At 40.0% G+C, this 18,981-nt stretch overlaps 1 protein-coding gene across 4 annotated transcripts in view; it reads right to left on the bottom strand.

Moving 5' to 3' along the window:
* Positions 1-205: 205 nt before the first annotated feature.
* The window catches only part of LOC126268151 (tubulin epsilon and delta complex protein 1-like), a 122,643-nt gene continuing 103,867 nt past the window's right edge, over positions 206-18,981 (bottom strand). For 3 of the 4 annotated variants that reach the window (XM_049973689.1, XM_049973691.1, XM_049973692.1), the window contains 3 exons: positions 16,100-16,249; positions 12,014-12,190; positions 206-831 (listed from right to left, as the gene is read on the bottom strand). In XM_049973689.1, the coding sequence (XP_049829646.1) occupies positions 421-831; positions 12,014-12,190; positions 16,100-16,249 (738 nt within the window). In that variant the 3' untranslated portion in view covers positions 206-420. The remainder of the gene's footprint in view (positions 832-12,013; positions 12,191-16,099; positions 16,250-18,981) is intronic. The other variant, XM_049973690.1, reaches the window with a different exon arrangement.

The raw sequence follows: 18,981 nt of genomic DNA, 5'->3' as shown, positions 1-18,981 counted from the left end.
TACTGTTCCACTCTGATAGAAAAGCCAAACAACAATGCACAGCACATTAATAAGCTGGCATATCCAGTAATAAATAGTTTTCTGCATTTGAAGAGGAACAACACTGTAACAATCCATGCGCTTGACGACATATGAGGGCAGGAGGGAGGGTTTAATAAGGGTCTATCTGGACAAGATTCTTTACACAAAAAAAAATGCTTTCTTTTGCACTGCAGGTACAGAAAATTACAGCCACACCTTTATTATTTGCATACTTTTACAGTAACGAATGGCACTGAAACTTAGATTTTAAAATATCTTAATAAATAAACTAATAGCTAGACATCATACAGTAGAGCGCGCGCGCGCACACTGCTAAATCATCAAAAAAAATTGTTCCAGTACACTTCTACATAAAATACACCTCAATATTTTAAAACGTCATCTGTTAAAGAGACAGATGTATTTTGCACCTTTCATACTCATTTTCAGCTGTGACAATATTTCTTCTCTCATTAGATTACACTTTACTTCCAATTCTTTAACTAACATGTCTGTCTCAGTAATATATTTTTCCAATACTTTAGTATCATCTTTGCTCTGAAGAATTAATCTTGGCAACTGAAATTTTTCTACTTTTCTCAGTTCATCCTGTAGTAGCTCTGTTTTCTGCTCTTCTGCTGAATGAGTAGTAGTCTCGTTCTTTTGGTCATTCTGTTCAATTAGACCTCGCAACAAGAAATACGATCTCAACATCATCCTAACCGAATTTATGAACTCTGTGAAGTCCTCCTTACTGTACAAATGTAAGCAGCCCCTTGACGTATTCTTCCTTTCAATTAGCACACCAGCCTGAAAAACAACATATTTTGCATGAAGAAAGGAGTATTGATATATAGTTTAATGACCTGCCAACATACAAGACATTAGTATGGAGTACAAACTTGAAAATGCTGGGTATGGATATTGGCTTTGACATTGTTCATCTACACTGTAAAAAATCTAAACAATATGACCAAGACCAACTTAAATTTCATTCCTTCCAAATGCAAATCTAGTGCTTACTGAAGTGCCACCTTTCTCAGTTAAACTAAAAGACCTGCCTGTAACAGTAAGATAGTTGTTGATGCTCTTATACAAGTATAAAGTTAAAAATGTTGTACTTATGCTGATCAGCCAGAACATTGTGACCACCAACCTAATAGCCGGTACATCCATCTTTGGCACAAAATAACAGTGTCATGCAAGCAACGAGGCCTTGGTAGGTTGCTGGAGAGAGTTGACACCACATGTACACACACAGGTCACCTAATTCCCATAAATTCAAGGGGGGGAGAGGGGGGAAGGAATTGGGATGGGATGAGCTCTGACACAACATTCAATCACATCCCAGATGTGTGTGACTGGGTTCAGATCTGGAGAGTTGGGGGCACCAGCACATCAACTGGAACTTTCCACTGTGTGCCTTGAACCACAGCCCACTGTCTTGTTGAAAATTCTCACAGCCATTGGAAAACGTGACTGTCATGAAGGGGTGTACATGGTCTGCAACCTGTGTATTATACTCCTTGGCCGTCACAGTGCCTTACGCTATCTACATTGGACTTGCAAATGCCAGCTTGTCTCCATCCCGCAGTATAGGTGTCAAGGACATGTTCCCCTGTGAGATGATGGCTTTATGCCCTCCCATCAGCATCATGAAGGTAGCAAGATTCATCGGACCATGCAACACACTGCCACTACGATTCCTCCCCCTCCCCACCCATGGCTCTCCCATACCCCTACTGCAGAATGCATCAAAGATCACTATTCATCTAAGACACAGAAGCAGTTAGGACTTAGCCCGATAGCTGAATAATAGCAGTCTTATTCATTTTGCCTGTCTACACTCAACCCATCCTTTATGTAGTAAGTAGAAATTTATCCTTTTCGTACTGTTGGAACCAACAAATTGAAACTTTTCCTGAGAAGCAAGACTGCTGTTTCCTCTAACACTACACGATAGCTTTGATGTCCACTAAATAGTTTTATGTCTTGAGTTTTTAAATCTGAATCTTTTGCAGCCAAGTGGCTCATGGGTAGGGTGTGGAATCACACTGCTGCTAGGCAGTCACCTCCAGGAGACTGTGATTGACTTTATAAGTTACATATGCAGGTCTAATGGTATTATGGGTACAGTGTATTTACTATGTATTCAAAAATCCAATATTGTTTCAACAGAAAGTATATGGAATTAACAGAAATTGGAGAAGCCATAAGCAGAAAAATATTTTTACAAATGTGTCACCTATATCTGCAAGGATAATAATGCCCAGCAATCAACTGGAAAAGGTAGTTTCAATTGAAAAGAAATATCACCAAACAAGAGAAAATCATTAGCTGCCTGACCATATATATGCTCAAGACGTTACATGGGGGCTGTTGGGATACTGTTTCTATTGCATGACAGTCTCATAGGGCAGCACATGCTAGTCCCACTAGTTTTGCAGAACAACTTTCGCAAAGTCTAGAATGTAAGAGATAAGGTAGTCATCCAGCATGACTCATGACCTGGCCTTCAGCTTTACATCGCCCACGATAGGCTAAGGTCCTGGGTTTGAGTCCTGGTCCAGCACACAGTTTTCATCTGCCAGGAAGTTTCGCATCAACACACACTCCATTACAGCAAGAAAAATTTATTATGGAGAATGGTGTTTTTTCTATGTCATCAAGGTGTTAAGTTGGCCTGAAACTAACCTGTATCGCAAATTTATTTACACATCAAATTCTGTAGGACCAAACTAAGGAGCAAATGTCAAAGGTCATGGAACGTGTCCGTACATGAAATTACTACATAAAAGTAATAACAGGTAAAACTAATATGTTTATGAACCCAAAAAAAAGTCAATCCATAAGTTCAAGTAAATGCAATCAACAAGAATCAGCTTAATTTTTCAAGGAACTTCCTTGACGGATTCAGTTTCGATTTGAAAGTGTGTGGATTACTGCTAAGATTTTTGAATTCGAGTGGTAGCTTATTGAAAATGGATGCAGCAGTATACTGCATACCTTTTTGCACAAGAGTTAAGGAAGTACAATCCAAATGCGGGTTTGATTTCTGCTGAGTATTGACCAAGTGAAAGCTGCTTATTCTTGGGAATAAGCTAATATTGTTAACAAGAAATGACAGTAAGGATTATATATATTGAGAGGCTAATGTCAAAATACCCAAACTCGTGAACAGGGGTCAACAAGAGGTTTATAAACTTATACCACTTACTGCCCATTCCTGAGACAAAAACATCCTTTTAGAATGCGAAGAGTTAGTCCAAAATATAATACCATATGACATAAGCAAATGAAAATAAGCAAAGTAGACTAATTTTCATGTCAAATGATCACTCACCTCAGATCCCTTCGAATAGTAAAAATGGCAGTATTAAGTCTTTGAACAAGATCCTGTACGTGGGCTTTCCATGACAGCTTACTATTTATCTGAACATCCAGAAATTTGAACTGTTCAGTTTCACTAATCATATGCCCATTCTGCGAAATTAAAATGTCAGGTTTTGCTGAACTGTGTGTTAGAAACTGTAAAAACTGAATCTTATTGTGATTTAGCATTAGTTTATTTTCCACAAGCCATGAACACAGGTCATGAATTGCTCTATTTGAAACATTATCTACATTATCCCTTTTTATAAAGCGGCTTTACTACTGAGAACTTAAATCATTTAGGAAACTGACCATTCCTGATGGAAAAATTAAAAATATGGCTACGGGGCTAACCTGTGCAGCATAGTACTTTAATATTCTGCTAAGCACTCCATCATAACTATGAGAGTCATTAGTCTTTAGTGATATAATTATTGACTCAATCTCCCCCTTGTCTGTATCAAAGAGGAGTATTTCAGACATCAATCTCGGAAAGGCATTTGCCAAGAAAGTTAAGATTCCCTGTAGAAACTAAATTTTTATTTAACTCACCAGCAATGCTCAGAAAATGATTGTTAAATATTGTACATATCTGACTTATCAGTAACAGAAATATTCTTACTATGAACTGACTTTGTATCTTTGACCTTGTGCTGCTGCCGCCCAGACACTTCCTTCACAACTGACCATATGGTTTTAATTTTATTCTGTGAATTAGCTATACTACTTGCATACCACATACTCTTTGCCTTCCTAATACCATTTTTAAGCACCTTACAATACTGTTTGTAATGGGATACAGTAGCTTGATGTGACTACTTCTAACATTTTTATAATTCCCGCTTTGATCTGCATGATGTCCTTATCCGACTAGTCAGCGATTCGAGTTGCCTACTACTGCTAGTACTCCATTTAGAATATTCTAATGGAAAGCAACTCTCAAAGAGCCTGAGAAATGTGTTGAGGAAAGCATTAGATTTATCATCTATGTTATCGGCACTATAAACATCATGCCACTCTTGTTCCTTGACAAGGTTTAAAAAACACTATTGCTGTTGGATTAACGTTCCTACATAGTTTGTAATTAGATGTGACATTTGTTTGAGTACAAATGCCTTTTAGTGTTAAAATTTATGCAACATGGTCTGAAAGGCCATTCACTCTTTTACCAACAGAATGCCCATCTAGTAACGAAGAATGAATAAAAGTATTGTCTTTGTCTGTGCTGCTGTTCCCCTGCACCCTAGTTGAAACACACAGTCTGCATCAGATCATATGAATTTAGGGGATCTACCAACATCCTTTTTCTTGCACCATCATATACTAAATTCGTATGGAAGTCACCACATACATTCTTGTACAGAAAAAAAGTTTCAGATCTGCTGGAACTGTCTGGGAGGGAGGGTTGGGTGACTGGGGCTCTCCAGGTTTGAATGATTTCACTTACTGTGAGACAACTGACGGACAAGTATCTGTTGGTTACTTCAGTTAAATGAATGCTTTCACTTGGTCTCTGGGCTATGATTTCACTTCCATACTTTTCCACTGTTTTCCATGGGAGGCAACGGACGTTGGGTCAGCTACATGGTGCTGCCGCATAGCCGCTCCACCTCGGGTCAGGGGTGCAGCTGGCACAAAAAGAAGCGGTTCAGTGGCCAGTGCAAATGCAGTACTGTTGGACCTGCACTAGCAGAGACAGGCTACCAGCTCCTGCTGCTCTGCCCTGGCAGCAGCCACAAGCAATCTCAGAGGCTGCTAGATTATTTTAATTTTGATTCAATAAAACGGAATCCAAACAGTCGCAAAAATTTGACAATGTTCCATTCTTCTTCTTGTACCTCTAGGAGAACTTTACGCTCGCTTAACTTTGTACTACCAAAGAAGCTTCATTAATGTTGTTTTAGTTGCACGTGGAACAATTTAATGCACAGCAATCCATTTATTAGTTTTAAATGGTGATAAAGTCATTGTTTTTCAGTACATAATTAAATGAACATGTATACTGCTCATTTTAACTTTGGCATATCCACTGACATGTTTTCGCTCACAGCTGGGAGTGGGGATACACTCTGGGAGTATGTGTACCCCTGTTTGTATTATATACCACTGCTCTACTACTTCTAATCAAAATAATACAGAATTGTTTCACTCAGAAGAATAATTGAATAACTCAGTCAATTAAACCACTAAACAGTGGTTTCAGCTGAATGAATGAATACAAGCTTGAACTGACAGAAAAACTGAGGACTGGTTTCATTTTAAATAAATAAATAACTCAATCAATGTGCAAAACACCAACAGATTGTGTCGACTGTTTCTATTCAGTTGCTCCCGTATACTTGTTACACGCAAAAGAATGAAAGAGTAATTCAACTGATATGTAAAGCCACAAACAAATGAGTCCATTGTTTACCAACAACCATTCATCATTATGGGCCCTCATTTGCAAGTAATCAACGATAACGTTGCACGACTCTCCAGAGCCTTAAAAATAATAGTGTTACATACAGTGGCAGCATAATGTTGTGGTAAAGATGTATCCCCAATGTGTTTAATATTGTGGGTTCAAATCCCGTAAGTTTTAAATCTCTATCAATATGATGGATCATTATTTTTCTTCAATTAATTGGTGTACATGCAATTTTTAATTTCTCATCCTTTACTGCGTATTTTTAATCATCTTATTGACCTTTTTTTTTTATTTGCTCCAATCTTTTCTTCCTGTCATTCCTCTTTTATTTAGAATCTTTAAAATAACATGCACAATGTTTCTACGTATTAAATTTAATTTATTCTGTTTTATCATTTTATATTTTCATCCATGTATCTGCAGTCTCTCTTTCTATTCTTCATTTTGTGCATCTGCATTATTTTGCCCATAGTGCAACAAGAATTAGTTTTAAATGTTTGTGTAATGTTAGCAGACACAAAAAGTACACATCTAATGACATACATTTTTGGAACCACTCCACGGCCAATAAAAGTGGATTATTTTGTCTTGTTTTTTAACCAGTGGAACACTATTATCAGGTATTTAAATATTATGATAGGTACATAGAAATAAGTGAAATCACATGCATGAGGATTCCAAGTGAAAAAAAAAGATGATGATTAATGCTCTATCTACACACACTATTGGCAACCACTACATACACAAAAATTACGTGGGCTGATAACTGCATGCTAAATAATGACAGTGTTGGAGAAACATTTATACAACTATTAACTGTCCAAGTACAGAGTACTAACACTGACAGCTGAATGCACACTGGCACAGAGTTGGTCTGAGTAGAGAAGATGCAACTGAATGAGACCCCACTTGCAATGGCCCAATGTGTTCATATATGCCAGCCGGGGTGCTGGGTGCTCGCTGCAGGTGATGGTGGGGCATTAGCTTCACCCAGCTGCCACTGACACCAGAAAGAAATGCTGTGGTGGCAGATTGTACAGGCACAGTATCTTGTCCCTCCCCTCTACCGCGGAGCTGGTGCCACAGGCATCAGCGCGCAAAAAAGGAGGACTATGCTGGGCAGACTGGTGCTGGCAGAGGCCAGCACTGACAAGGAAACCACCAGATGTGACAATGACAGCTGAAAGGCAACAGCCTTAACTTCCATTGGCTCGTTCGCATCCGAAGAGGCATCACCCCTGCAAGAATTGGCCATCAGCTGTCGCCAGCCAGGTAGAGTGTATGGACTGAACTGGTCCAAACGATGGTGCACTGACCATAGTAATGCCCCAACGCATGGGGGCTCTGTGCATCGTGCAGCAGCTAGAGATAGGGACAGTGACAATAGGGGAATGGTTGCCTAGCACTCCGATGAGTGGTCAGCGTTCAGGCAGCAACTCCGTCTTGATGCCTACTGGCACACCCATGGAAGGCGCCCATCCCCTAGGAAACAATGGCGCCTGCAGGCCAACCCTTTAACAACATCCACTGTGGCTATGGTGGGCTGTTGCCTCACAGAAGGTCTAGCTGATTCCAACAGCAGGAGAGTGATGCCCCACCAATGTCCACAGTGAACATTCACTGCCCGTGTGTCTCCTGAACTGTAGCTGGCACTCATTCTGGCTGCTGCCGAATCAAGGAGCATACTTTGATTGGACCACCAACACTATATCATGAAGGGCACGGCCTTGCCACAGGTTGTGGCGCAGGACAAAGCAAGTTTAACAGCAACCAGGGTTGTCGGCAACATAGAACCTCCATTGTGCTGCAGCCATTCAGCGGGGTGGTCCTGTAGTTGCTTACCAACAGAGGCAATGCTGTATCAGCAGACAAGTTTGCCAAACACTTTGCCAACCGCATCTTAAATGTACGCAACATTTGTTCCGCCACACCATTTGATTGGGGGTGAAATAGTGCAGATGTGAAGTGAATATTACCTTTCTGGATGGAGAAATAGTGGGACAACACTGAGAAAAAAAAACTATGGTCCATTGTTGGAGATGATCGTCAGTGGCAATACTTTGATCCCAAAAATCTGTGTTGGAGCCCACACAGTACCGTCTGCCAAAGTGGACTGCATGTACATGATATTTGGGCAATTTGACAGTGCATCCATCACTACTAAGTACATGCAATGACCGAAACGAACCACAAAATCAACGTGGATGCTATCCCATAGGTAATATGCAGTGGGACACAGAGCAAAAATGTGTGTGTGTGTGTGTGTGTGTGTGTGTGTGTGTGTGTGTGTAGGGAGGGTGCACACGGCATCTACTTCACACTCAACACATTGTTTGCACCAGATTCTCAATCGCTGGGCTGGTAGAAAAAATGCTATGTTAGCATGTTCTTGCATGATATGTCCCTAGTGGCCACAGTGGGGAAGTGCAAGTATTCAGGATTACAGGACCGACAGGATGACAATGCAGACTACATCCAAATCTGTACTAAGGGAGAGTGTTACATCAACCACTGCAATCAGATTATGAAGAAGGAAAAAATTGTGGAGCTGGCCTGATTCCTTAGCGGCAGCCCCTAGGCCAATGTTTCGACACAAAATGAGACACTTGACAGAGCACTGGATTTGCCTGGTGGCCTTCTCTATGCACTTTACTGTGACCATGAGCCTATCCAACACCTGCTGCACGTGATCATTGATTTGGAAACACACAACTTCCATTTTATTGTGTTCTGGGTCAGGACCAATGGGCAAGCGTGACTGCATTGGCATGATGTGCAGTGGGATGATGATGAATCTTGTACAGACAACTTACTTAAAAATATACCCCACAGGTGAAATATTTGTAGAGTCCTGTCAGAAAGATGAGAAGTGCCACAAGTTGTGTATGGTCGATGACAAGATGGGATTTGCTTCCATAAAGGAAAATGTGCAACTTGTTGGCTGCATAGATGATAAACAATGCTTCCTTTTCTACTTGCAACTAACTGCATCGAGTTGTGATAAATGTCTTTGAAGCATATGCCAGAGATTGTTCAGATCCATTGGCTCCCTGTGACACGAAAACTCACCAAGTCTGTGCTAGGATGCACCCGCAACAAGAACCAGCTGTCGACCTGGTGTAACGATATTGAGACATTAGCAACGTCTTTCTATGACTGAATATCTTGTCACAGTCCGCTGACTAAACAAAGGGAACTCCTATATTCTGCAATTTTTTAAGACATGAATGACATACATCACATTTAATTTTGAGTAGTAAGTGACTTTCCTCAAAACTGCTGGCAGATCCTTCAGGTTTCGTGGCTGCCGCATAGGTCGGACATCATCCTCTGAAAGAAGATGGCTCACATGTTCTACCTTTGCCCTAAAAAGAAAGAGAGAGAGAGAGAGAGAGAGAGAGAGAGACTTACACAGTTTGTACAAAAAACTGTTCTAAGGATCACTGAAAAAGAGCAGGGTCTTGTGATGCCTAAAGGCAAGCAATGTGTAACTGTACAAATCGAAGGGGTGTCGATAACCATGGTATGTTGGGAAGCAGAATCCAGACGAAGCTGTAGACATTCCTCCACCAAATCAATTACATCGCTGCCCGCCAGCTTCCAAGATTTTGTCAGTCTACATAATCAGATAAGAATCTATTATTGATGGAGCATTAATTATGTATTTGAAATCTCCACCCAAATGTAGTACCCCTGATGGTTTGTGAATGACAACCTATGGTAGCCCATATTTATGAATTGCCGTTGGTTTATGGGTGATACATACCCCAAAATCCTCTGCTGCCAGTACACCTTGTGAAAACAAGGGACCAGGCTCAAAGCAGTGGTCATCCAGGTCCTGGAACAGAATTATCAGAAACAGGATGGACTGCTTCTTGAATATGGAACCCAAAAATGTTATCCAATGTTACACTGTAAACTGCCAAAAACGTGATCCTCCTCATGCAAGATGATATTCAATGTCTATCGCAAACTCGCGCTGAACAGGAATGGGCTGGTTTCTATAACTGACCAAACGATGATTTGTGGAGCAGAGAGAGCAGTGGGCATGTGTTTGTGTTGGTGGCAGTGGCTGAGAGGGGAGAGGGTGATACTGCTCTCAGCAAATTTGTAAGTAACTGCCAACTCCAATCTAACTACTGCTACTGCTCCTTTTGTTGATGTTGTTGTTGTTGTTGTTACAGTAATTGAACCAATGCCGGATCCATTTCATTCGTGAAAGACACGCACAGAACAAACGAACGTACTTGTTGCCAATACTGTTGTATCCACCCTCTTTATCGACAACCACGTTGGCTGCGAACTGCACACTGAATAACGACAAGCTTAGAGAAACATGAACACACAACTATTAACTGTCCAAGAACAGAGTCCTATCACTGACAACTGAGATGCCCACCAGCATGGATCAGGTCTGACTTGAGAACATTTGTGTATGGCAGAGAAGATTCACGTGGATGAGGCCAGGCTGGCAGCAGCCCAACATGTTCACATTTGTTAACTAGGGCACTGGCTATGGGTGACTGTGGCGTGCTTGCTTTGCCCGGCTACACAGCAAAGTATTAGAAATAAACTGTCTAACTGAATAAAAATAATGACCCAAAATATTTCAATGAAATTTTAAATCAAATTTTCAACTGACAGAATTCAAATGTTAGGAATATATCTTAACCACTACGCTACGCTGCTGCTCCACGTAATGCTTATTTTTAAGGCTTTAGAGCAGCGATAGTCAAACATACTTACTTACTGCCCACTTTTGTATTTCTGTTAGTAGTAATTTTTTTAAAAACATCCACCAGTTCCACAGCAATGGTAGTTTATACAGCAGGGTGGTACCTTAAATTTATAAAGCAGCCAATAATGCCTGCCGCCCACCCTGAAAACTGGACCGCCCAGTATTGGGCAGTAGGACCAGGTTGACTATCACTGTTTTAGGTTTTCTTGTTCAGAATATCAGGCTGCATACACATATATGCACTCGGGTTCAGGCTGAGCAGGGTGATGCAAGGATAAGTGCCTGGGCTCTTAATTCATCTTCCACAATGAAGGTGATTTATGACGTAGCGAAGTAACTCTGTTATGAAATTTATGAAGCAGAGTTGCAGCAAGTTAAAGTATAAAATAATAATTACTTACCACTCACTTTTTCAAAATTTTATTAAAACCTAATGCAAATATCTTTAACCCTCAACTGCCTACTACCCACTATTAAAACTAGCTTTCAAAACTGTATAGATTGCTTCAAAAAAGTTGATCGTGCCCCTAGGGACCTCCCCTTGTGAGTAATTTAAGTTAGTTGCCCTCAAACATAAAACCATAAATGACAAAATGTCTTGGTAACTTTTTCAGAAATCTAAAATTATGCACTTCACAAAATGGGAGAAAAGTACCTATGACTACAACATTGATAAGCCACAGTTGGAATCGATCAACTTATACAAATAACTAAGTGACAATCTGAAAAAATAAGATAAGATATGAAATGGAATGAACATATGGACCCTGTTGAACATTAGGCAGGTGGCAGAACCAGTTCACTGACAGGCCAGTAGGAAACTACAATCAGTCTACAAGGAGATTGCTTACAGAACACTTGTGGAAGCCATCCTAGATAGTCACTCAAGTGTTTGAACCAAAACCACATAGGATTAACAAGAAAAATTATAAAAAAAAGGCAGTACAAATGGCAAACTATCACTTGAAACCCTACTTGCAAAGTTTCAAGAAATACCTTCATACGTGGAATTCAGCGTTATATTACTGCTCCCCAAGTATCACTCCCATAGATATCATGAAGACAAGATTACACTCACTATAGCATGCACAGAGGTCTTTGAGCAGTCAGTCTTCCTGCAATCCACTTGTCCATGGGACAAATGGTTTTCAGAGAATAGATGTATCTGTAATATGTCAGGCTCAATATTATACTAAATTTCTGCCATCGTGACTTGCTTTATGGGACTAGGACTGGAGCCTTAAAGATAACTTTTTTGTGAGAGGTTTCATGAGATGGTATGGAAAGAACGTGTCAAGTTCTCCACAACTTCAGATAACCCCACTTTCAACAGGACCAACCCCTGAAAGACAAGATGTTGCCAAGGGACAAAAAGAGGGATAGCACTGGATGATACACATATAGATTTGTTGAGCAGCTGGCATTAGAAAGATTAAAACAATAACAGACACCTGTCATCAACTTTATCTTACCATCCATTCCCAAAACAATGTGGACCTTTTAAGCCATTGTTTCCATGTTTCAATCACTAAAGCCAATCTTTTGATTTCTTGCAACTCACTAGCATGTTTTTCAGGATTCTTTAATAGCCTTGTTTCAACAACTGACAGATGAGGAAGGCCAGTGATGGTAGCAGTGCTCTGATGTACCTAATTAAAAAGAGTAAAACACTTTTTCAGGCACATGGCTGTTCTAAACGGTAGCTACACAATTAGCTTCCAGACGCTGTAATTTTATAAGAAATGAGCACAGTTAGAAACAGGAAACACAATGAAGAAAAATTATTTAAATGTCAACATGTAGGCCATTAGTGAAGGAAAGTTTTGAGTGGACAGCGGACAAAAATAAAATAGAAAGAAACTTCCACATGGGAAAAATATATTAAAAACAAAGATTCCAAGACTTACCAAGCGAGAAAGCGCCGGCAGACAGGCACATGAACAAAACACACAAACACACACACAGAATTGCTAGCTTTCGCAACCGATGGTTGCTTCTTCAGGAAGGAGAGGGAAAGACGAAAGGATGTGGGTTTTAAGGGGGAGGGTAAGGAGTCATTCCAATCCCGGGAGCGGAAAGACTTCCCTTAGGGGAAAAAAAGGACAGATGTTTCCGCTCCCGGGATTGGAATGACTCCTTACCCTCCCCCTTAAAACCCACATCCTTTCGTCTTTCCCTCTCCTTCTTGAAGAAGCAACCATCGGTTGCGAAAGCTAGCAATTCTGTGTGTGTGTTTGTGTGTTTTGTTCATGTGCCTGTCTGCCGGCGCTTTCTCGCTTGGTAAGTCTTGGAATCTTTGTTTTTTATAAAGCTAATATATTAAAAACAAAGATTCCAAGACTTACCAAGTGGGAAAGCGCCGGCAGACAGGCACATGAACAAAACACACAAACACACACACGGAATTACGAGCTTTCGCAACTGGCAGTTGCTTCCTCAGGAAAGAGGGAAGGAGAGGGAAAAATGAAAGGATGTGGGTTTTAAGGGAGAGGGTAAGGAGTCATTCCAATCCCGGGAGCGGAAAGACTTCCCTTAGGGGAAAAAAAGGACAGGTGTACACTCGCGCGCACACACACACACACACACACACACACACACACACACACACACACACACACCCATCCGCACATACACAGACACAAGCAGGTGTGTGTGTGTGTGTGTGTGTGTGTGTGTGTGTGTGTGTGTGTGTGTGTGTGTGTGTGTTTTTTGTTCATGTGGCTGTCTGCCAGCGCTTTCCCGCTTGGTAAGTCTTGGAATCTTTGTTTTTAATATATTTTTCCCATGTGGAAGTTTCTTTCTTATATATATATAAAAGTTCTAATTACCTTAAAGATCTTATATTGCAGTTCAGTACCAGAAACTATACATCTTGTTAATGTTAATCTGCTCATTCATAGAAATATAAACTTTTATTTGTGATAAATTACCTGTGTTGAAGTATTCCAAGAAGTTTCGGGATTGGAGCTGAATAATGTTGATTTCTTGCCATGATATTTTGGGCGACAAACATTCACCATCTTTAGGTGTGTGTTTTGCACTGGAGATTGCTAGTTCACATTGCTGCCTTTATACCAAAACCAGGCACAGAGATGCACGCAAAAAGGTAGCCACTAGGTGAGCACCCTCTGTAGAGTTTGGGTTTAACATCACGTCAACATCGAAGTCATTAGATATGGATCACAAGCTCAGATGTGTCAAGGATGGGAAAGGAAATTGGCTGTGCACTTTCAAGGGAATCATCCTGACATTTGTCTGGAGTGATTTAGGAAAATCATGGAAGACCTAAGTGTGGGTGGCTGGACGTGGGTTTGAATCTTAGTCCTCCAGAATGCTCCATCTATGATGCACAGGTGCCTGCATTATGTGATACTACATGCGTGCTTTCTTTCAGAACGTGCACTTGAGGTGTTAACAATCAAATGTCAAAATTAATAAAAAATTAAGTCTACAACTGACGAAAACAGCAGGACCATCCAGCAGAGCTTGTGCAGCGACAGACTTAACTGGAATACGATTCTTCTTGTCTCCAGTTGTTGTAGCAAATTCGATGTTCTCAATGGTCTTGTAGACTGTTTGTTTAGAACAGATGTGTGGTTGGTCATAAAATGTTTTCTTCCTGATTTCAGAAATCACTGGGTTCCATGCCTTAACCAGTTCAAACCCACCTCACGATTAATAAGATCTTGTGCTAAATGTATTTCCACAGATTCCTTAATAACTGAATCCCAGAAGGATCTCATCAAGGATAAGATTTCCATAGCAGAATAATCTATGGAATGTCTGTGGAGATTCCATGCTCAGCTACATCTGACTTACTGAGCTGTGAAAGGTGAGTGTGGCGATCATGTTCAAAGTACCTTTTGCCCACTGTCTGCCCCATGTAGACTCTGCCACACTACCAAGGTATTCTGCAGATTCTAGCCTTCCACTATCCCAGATTGTTCTTAGCCGAACTGAGAAGAGCACAAATCTTTGTAGGTGGGCGGTAGATTGTTCCAAAATGACGTTTCCTTAAGATTCTACCCAATTTTGATGAAATACTGCGAATGAACGGGAGGAATGCCCAGGACTTGGACTGCTCTTTCTCCTCTTGGTCTTGTGGGCACAACTATGGATGTCTATAGAACATTGGTGCACCAGGTACACGTTGTGTCTGGAGCAGTTTGAACCCAGGGCATTCCTTCTGTATGTTAGCAATATTTTGTCGAAATTAGACAGAATCTTAAGGAAACATCACGTCAAAGTAATCTTCTACCTACCTACAAAGACTTGTGCACTTCTCGGTTCAGCAAAGGATGATCTGGAATTGCAGAAGGCAGGAATTTACAGAATATCTTGCCAGCGTGGCAAAGCATATATTAGACGGAATGTGCACACTGCATCAAAGATGTGTTGAAGATGATCGCCATGCTTGCATTTTGCAGCCCAATCAGCCAGCCATAGCCTTTCATCTCCAAAGAACATTCCATACATTATTCTGCCACAGAAGTCTTGGCCTCAGTGAGATCCTTCTGGGACTCAATTATTAAGGAATAAATAGAAACACATGTTGCATGAGATCTTATTAATTGTGATGCCAGCTTTCAACTAGATGAGCATGGGGCCCAGTGATTTCTTTAATTTCTGCAGAAAAAAAAAATCCTTTTGAGAGACCCATCGCACATCTACTGACAATTTTTGTTAATTTTGACATCTGAAGTTTAAATCCATGAGTGTGCATGTAATATCACATTACATATGCACCTGTGCACCATAGATGAAGCAATATTCTAAGAGGGCACAAAACATGTCAGATGTCACTCATGTAGTGGCTGCCTTTGTGTATGCATCTCCGTGCCAATTTTTGGTATAAAGACAGCGATGTGAACTAGCAATCTCCACTGCAAAACATTCACCTGAAGGAATGGTTGTCAGCCGAAATATCAAGGCATGAAGTCGATGATATCCAGCTGCAATCCTGAAACTTCATGGAATACTCTAAGCCACGAAAATTGACAGCTACTGAAGTAGTCTGACACCCTGTGTCATGAGTACTAAAACTGTCATCTAATATGTAATGTAATCAAAACAGTACGAATCACCACATGTCTAGATAAGAAATGCAAAATGAATGCATACAGTCTTGGGAATCTTCAGTGTCAAACTGCACAATCACAAGCTGTGAAAGACAAAATTTACAAGAATTTTTTTTCCAGTGAAATTGGTGAGATGAATCTGACAATACAAATAAAAGAGTACTGAAATAATGGACAACAATGCTAGGAAAAATATTGTACAAAAACTTTGAGAATTTGCCCACTTTTTTCATCTTTAGTGAAGGATATTAGTCAAAGAGCAAGATATTTCTTTTTCTTGATGCTGTTGTTCACTACACTTTCATCCTTTCCATTAAGTATATTACTTTCACAGCACTTTTACCCCTACTGATTAAAAATTTAATTCTTTGGTTACATTTTTCAATTTTGGTCATGGACAATAAGCTGAACCTCTATTAATAAATTTAAACAAAATAATTAACATAAAGCAGAAAAATATGTGCATAAATGATGTATTACCTTGGAAACCAAATTAATCATTTCTTTACTTGTCTCAGTAATTATCTTCAAATTATGACTAATTTTACCAGCCATCAACAAGATATAATGCATACAGTCATTATCATTTTTTACACCTGCTTTCTGATTGCTGGTCACACTTGTCTCCAACTGTGGAAGAAAATACTATTTCAAGCGAGAACAAATGGAATTTAATATAGGATGGAAAGTCATAACACAAATTAAATAAATTAAGAATAAAGGAACCTCACCAAACAGAACTGTTGAGTCATTGGCTTGCAAAAAAAAAAAGAGAGAGAGAGAGAGAGAGAGAGAGAGAGAGAGAGACTAAAAAAATATGCTAAAAGAAAGACCGTGTTACATTTCTTGTGAGAAATGAGCTAAGTGAAACCTTTGTGCAATATGCATGCAACATTTGTTGGACGTTGACCAACACAAAATGTAAAACCTAATTTTTAAGTGAAGTCTGAAATGTTTTGAAGAGAATTCAACTGATACTTTACCTTGATTTCTTACTATGCATGAGATGTGGGTTTGTCTTCCCAAATAGAAACCAAACAGAAACAAAAACAATGGTTGGTAGTTGGTGGTCCCACAAAAATAAAATTGATTTACTGTAGCAGGAGTATGAAACAATTTTTGATCTGCTACTACTACTTGTTGGTTTCACACCCAAATGCTACAAACTTCTCTAATTTTAATGCAAAGACTATTTTGTCCTTTGATGCTTGCAATAAAAAAATTCAATTGATTTATTTCAAATATGGAACTGTTCTAAAATAGACCAAAGCAGCAGCAACCACCTTCGTTTCCTAGACTTACATTAAAATGGACCACAATTTAGTAGAACATCATTCGTCATCACCACAACAGTAATGGCTTGATTTTTTTCTGAGCTAATAGTAAGTTCATGGAGACAAAAACTGGCTGCAGAATTTTGTAACCCAAGTTTTTAACATTGCTACTGAAGAACATAAATAAAGAAAAAATCTTAATGACACATAAAGAAAGATAACACAACCTACACTTATTGTCAGAAGCAACTTCAGGTGTGCCCCAGAGAAGTGTGTTGGACCCTTGCTGCTCATGACCTTGTGAACAATTTGAAGATAATGCAGTTATCTATAATAAAGTACTATCTAGAAGAAGCTGCATAAACATTCAATCAGATCTAGACAAGACTTCTACGTTGTGCAAAGGTTGCCGACCTCCTTTAAATACTGAGAAATGTAAAATTATGTGCTCTTCACAAAAAATATCCTATGACTATAATATCAATGGGTTACTGCTGGAATTGCCCAACTCCTACAAATACCTGGGTATCGGACTTTGTAGGGATATGAAATGGAATGATTACATATGCTCAGTTGTGGGTAAAGCAGGTTGTAGCCTTTGGTTTTTGGTACAATCAGTCTACAAAGGAGATCGCTTGCAAATCACCCGTGTGACCAGTTTCTAGAATATTGCTCAAGTGTGTAGGACTAACAAGAGATATTGAACGTATACAGAGAAGGGCAACATGAATGGCCACAGGTTTTCTAATCTGTGGAGAGTGTCACAGAGATACTGACTAAACTGAACTAAAAGACACTTGAAGACAGATATAAACTATCCTGAGGAAGTCAGTACACAAAGTTTCAAGAACTGGCTTTAAATGATGACTAGGAATACATTACAATCCCCTATGTATCACTCACATAGCGATCATGAATATAAAATCAGAATAATTGCTGCACACACACACAGAGGCATTCAATCAATCATTCTTCCTGTGCTCCCTATGTGACTGAAATGGGAAGAATCCCTAATAAGTGGTACAATGGGATGTGCCCTCTACCATGTACCTCACAGTGGTTTGCAGAGTGTAGATGTAAAAAATGAGGTAAACGTAAAATCAATGTACACTCAAAAACACAAGTTTTGAGGTATAATTAGTTGGTATGGTGTGTAGGGAAAGAGGTAACATTCATATCAGTGCATTAACATTAATGTCACAGATGGACTTTACACTCGAAGAGTGCTGATGTTCCATCATCATATAATAAGGTGGCCCTCTTCCTTAATTAAGGATGCAAATCACAACCGTGGCCACCAAAGGTTGCTCACACCTGATGTAGACTGTCATAATAAGTACACTAAATTAAGAAAGAAAACCATAATAATGGAATCAGAATCTTGGCTACACATTTAAAATAAAGATTGCTGACACAGAAAATCAAGTAACACATTTTAATTTTAAGGACTTTACAAAATAGATAGTACATTGGTTGAAATTGTCTGCTGTAAAATACATTAAAAACCATTGCCTGTCTAGTACTTTCATGACTTACAATTCCATTAGGCACACCATGGCAAAACTATTCCACCTGGTGTGCTAGATACAGGGTACGTTCCGAAAGTAATGCAATTGAATTTCCCACGCCGCTCCTAGTAGTCGGAGTGGGAGCGGGCCACATGGAGTAGGTGGGGGGGACGCTAAGCTTTGCCGCGAAACCGGTTTCAGTGCTCTCCGAGCTGTGGAAGCGGCAGGACGTCTGTTATTGTAAACCTCTGCGAGCCGACCGTGTCACGGAAAAAATGGAATCGACGATCGAGCAACGTTACGCGATTAAGTTTTGTGCTAAACTGAACAAATCTTTTGAGGAGACTAACAAAATGATTCGTGAGGCTTACGGGGACTCTGCTCTGTCCTACTCACAAGTTTCGAGGTGGTTAAAGGCCTTTAAGGAAGGCCGGGAAGAGGTTCACGACGAACAACGCTCTGGGCGGTCGTCAACCAGCAAAACCGACAACAATGTGGCTCGTGTGCGACAACTGTTGGACTCTGACCGTCGATTGAGTATCAGGATGGTTGCCAATGAACTGAACTTGTCGTCTACTGT

Source organism: Schistocerca gregaria, chromosome 4, assembly GCF_023897955.1.
Source record: "Schistocerca gregaria isolate iqSchGreg1 chromosome 4, iqSchGreg1.2, whole genome shotgun sequence".
NCBI lineage: Eukaryota > Metazoa > Arthropoda > Insecta > Orthoptera > Acrididae > Schistocerca > Schistocerca gregaria.
Note: the sequence above shows the minus strand (reverse complement) of the source record. Positions and strands in the feature narration are given on the sequence as shown.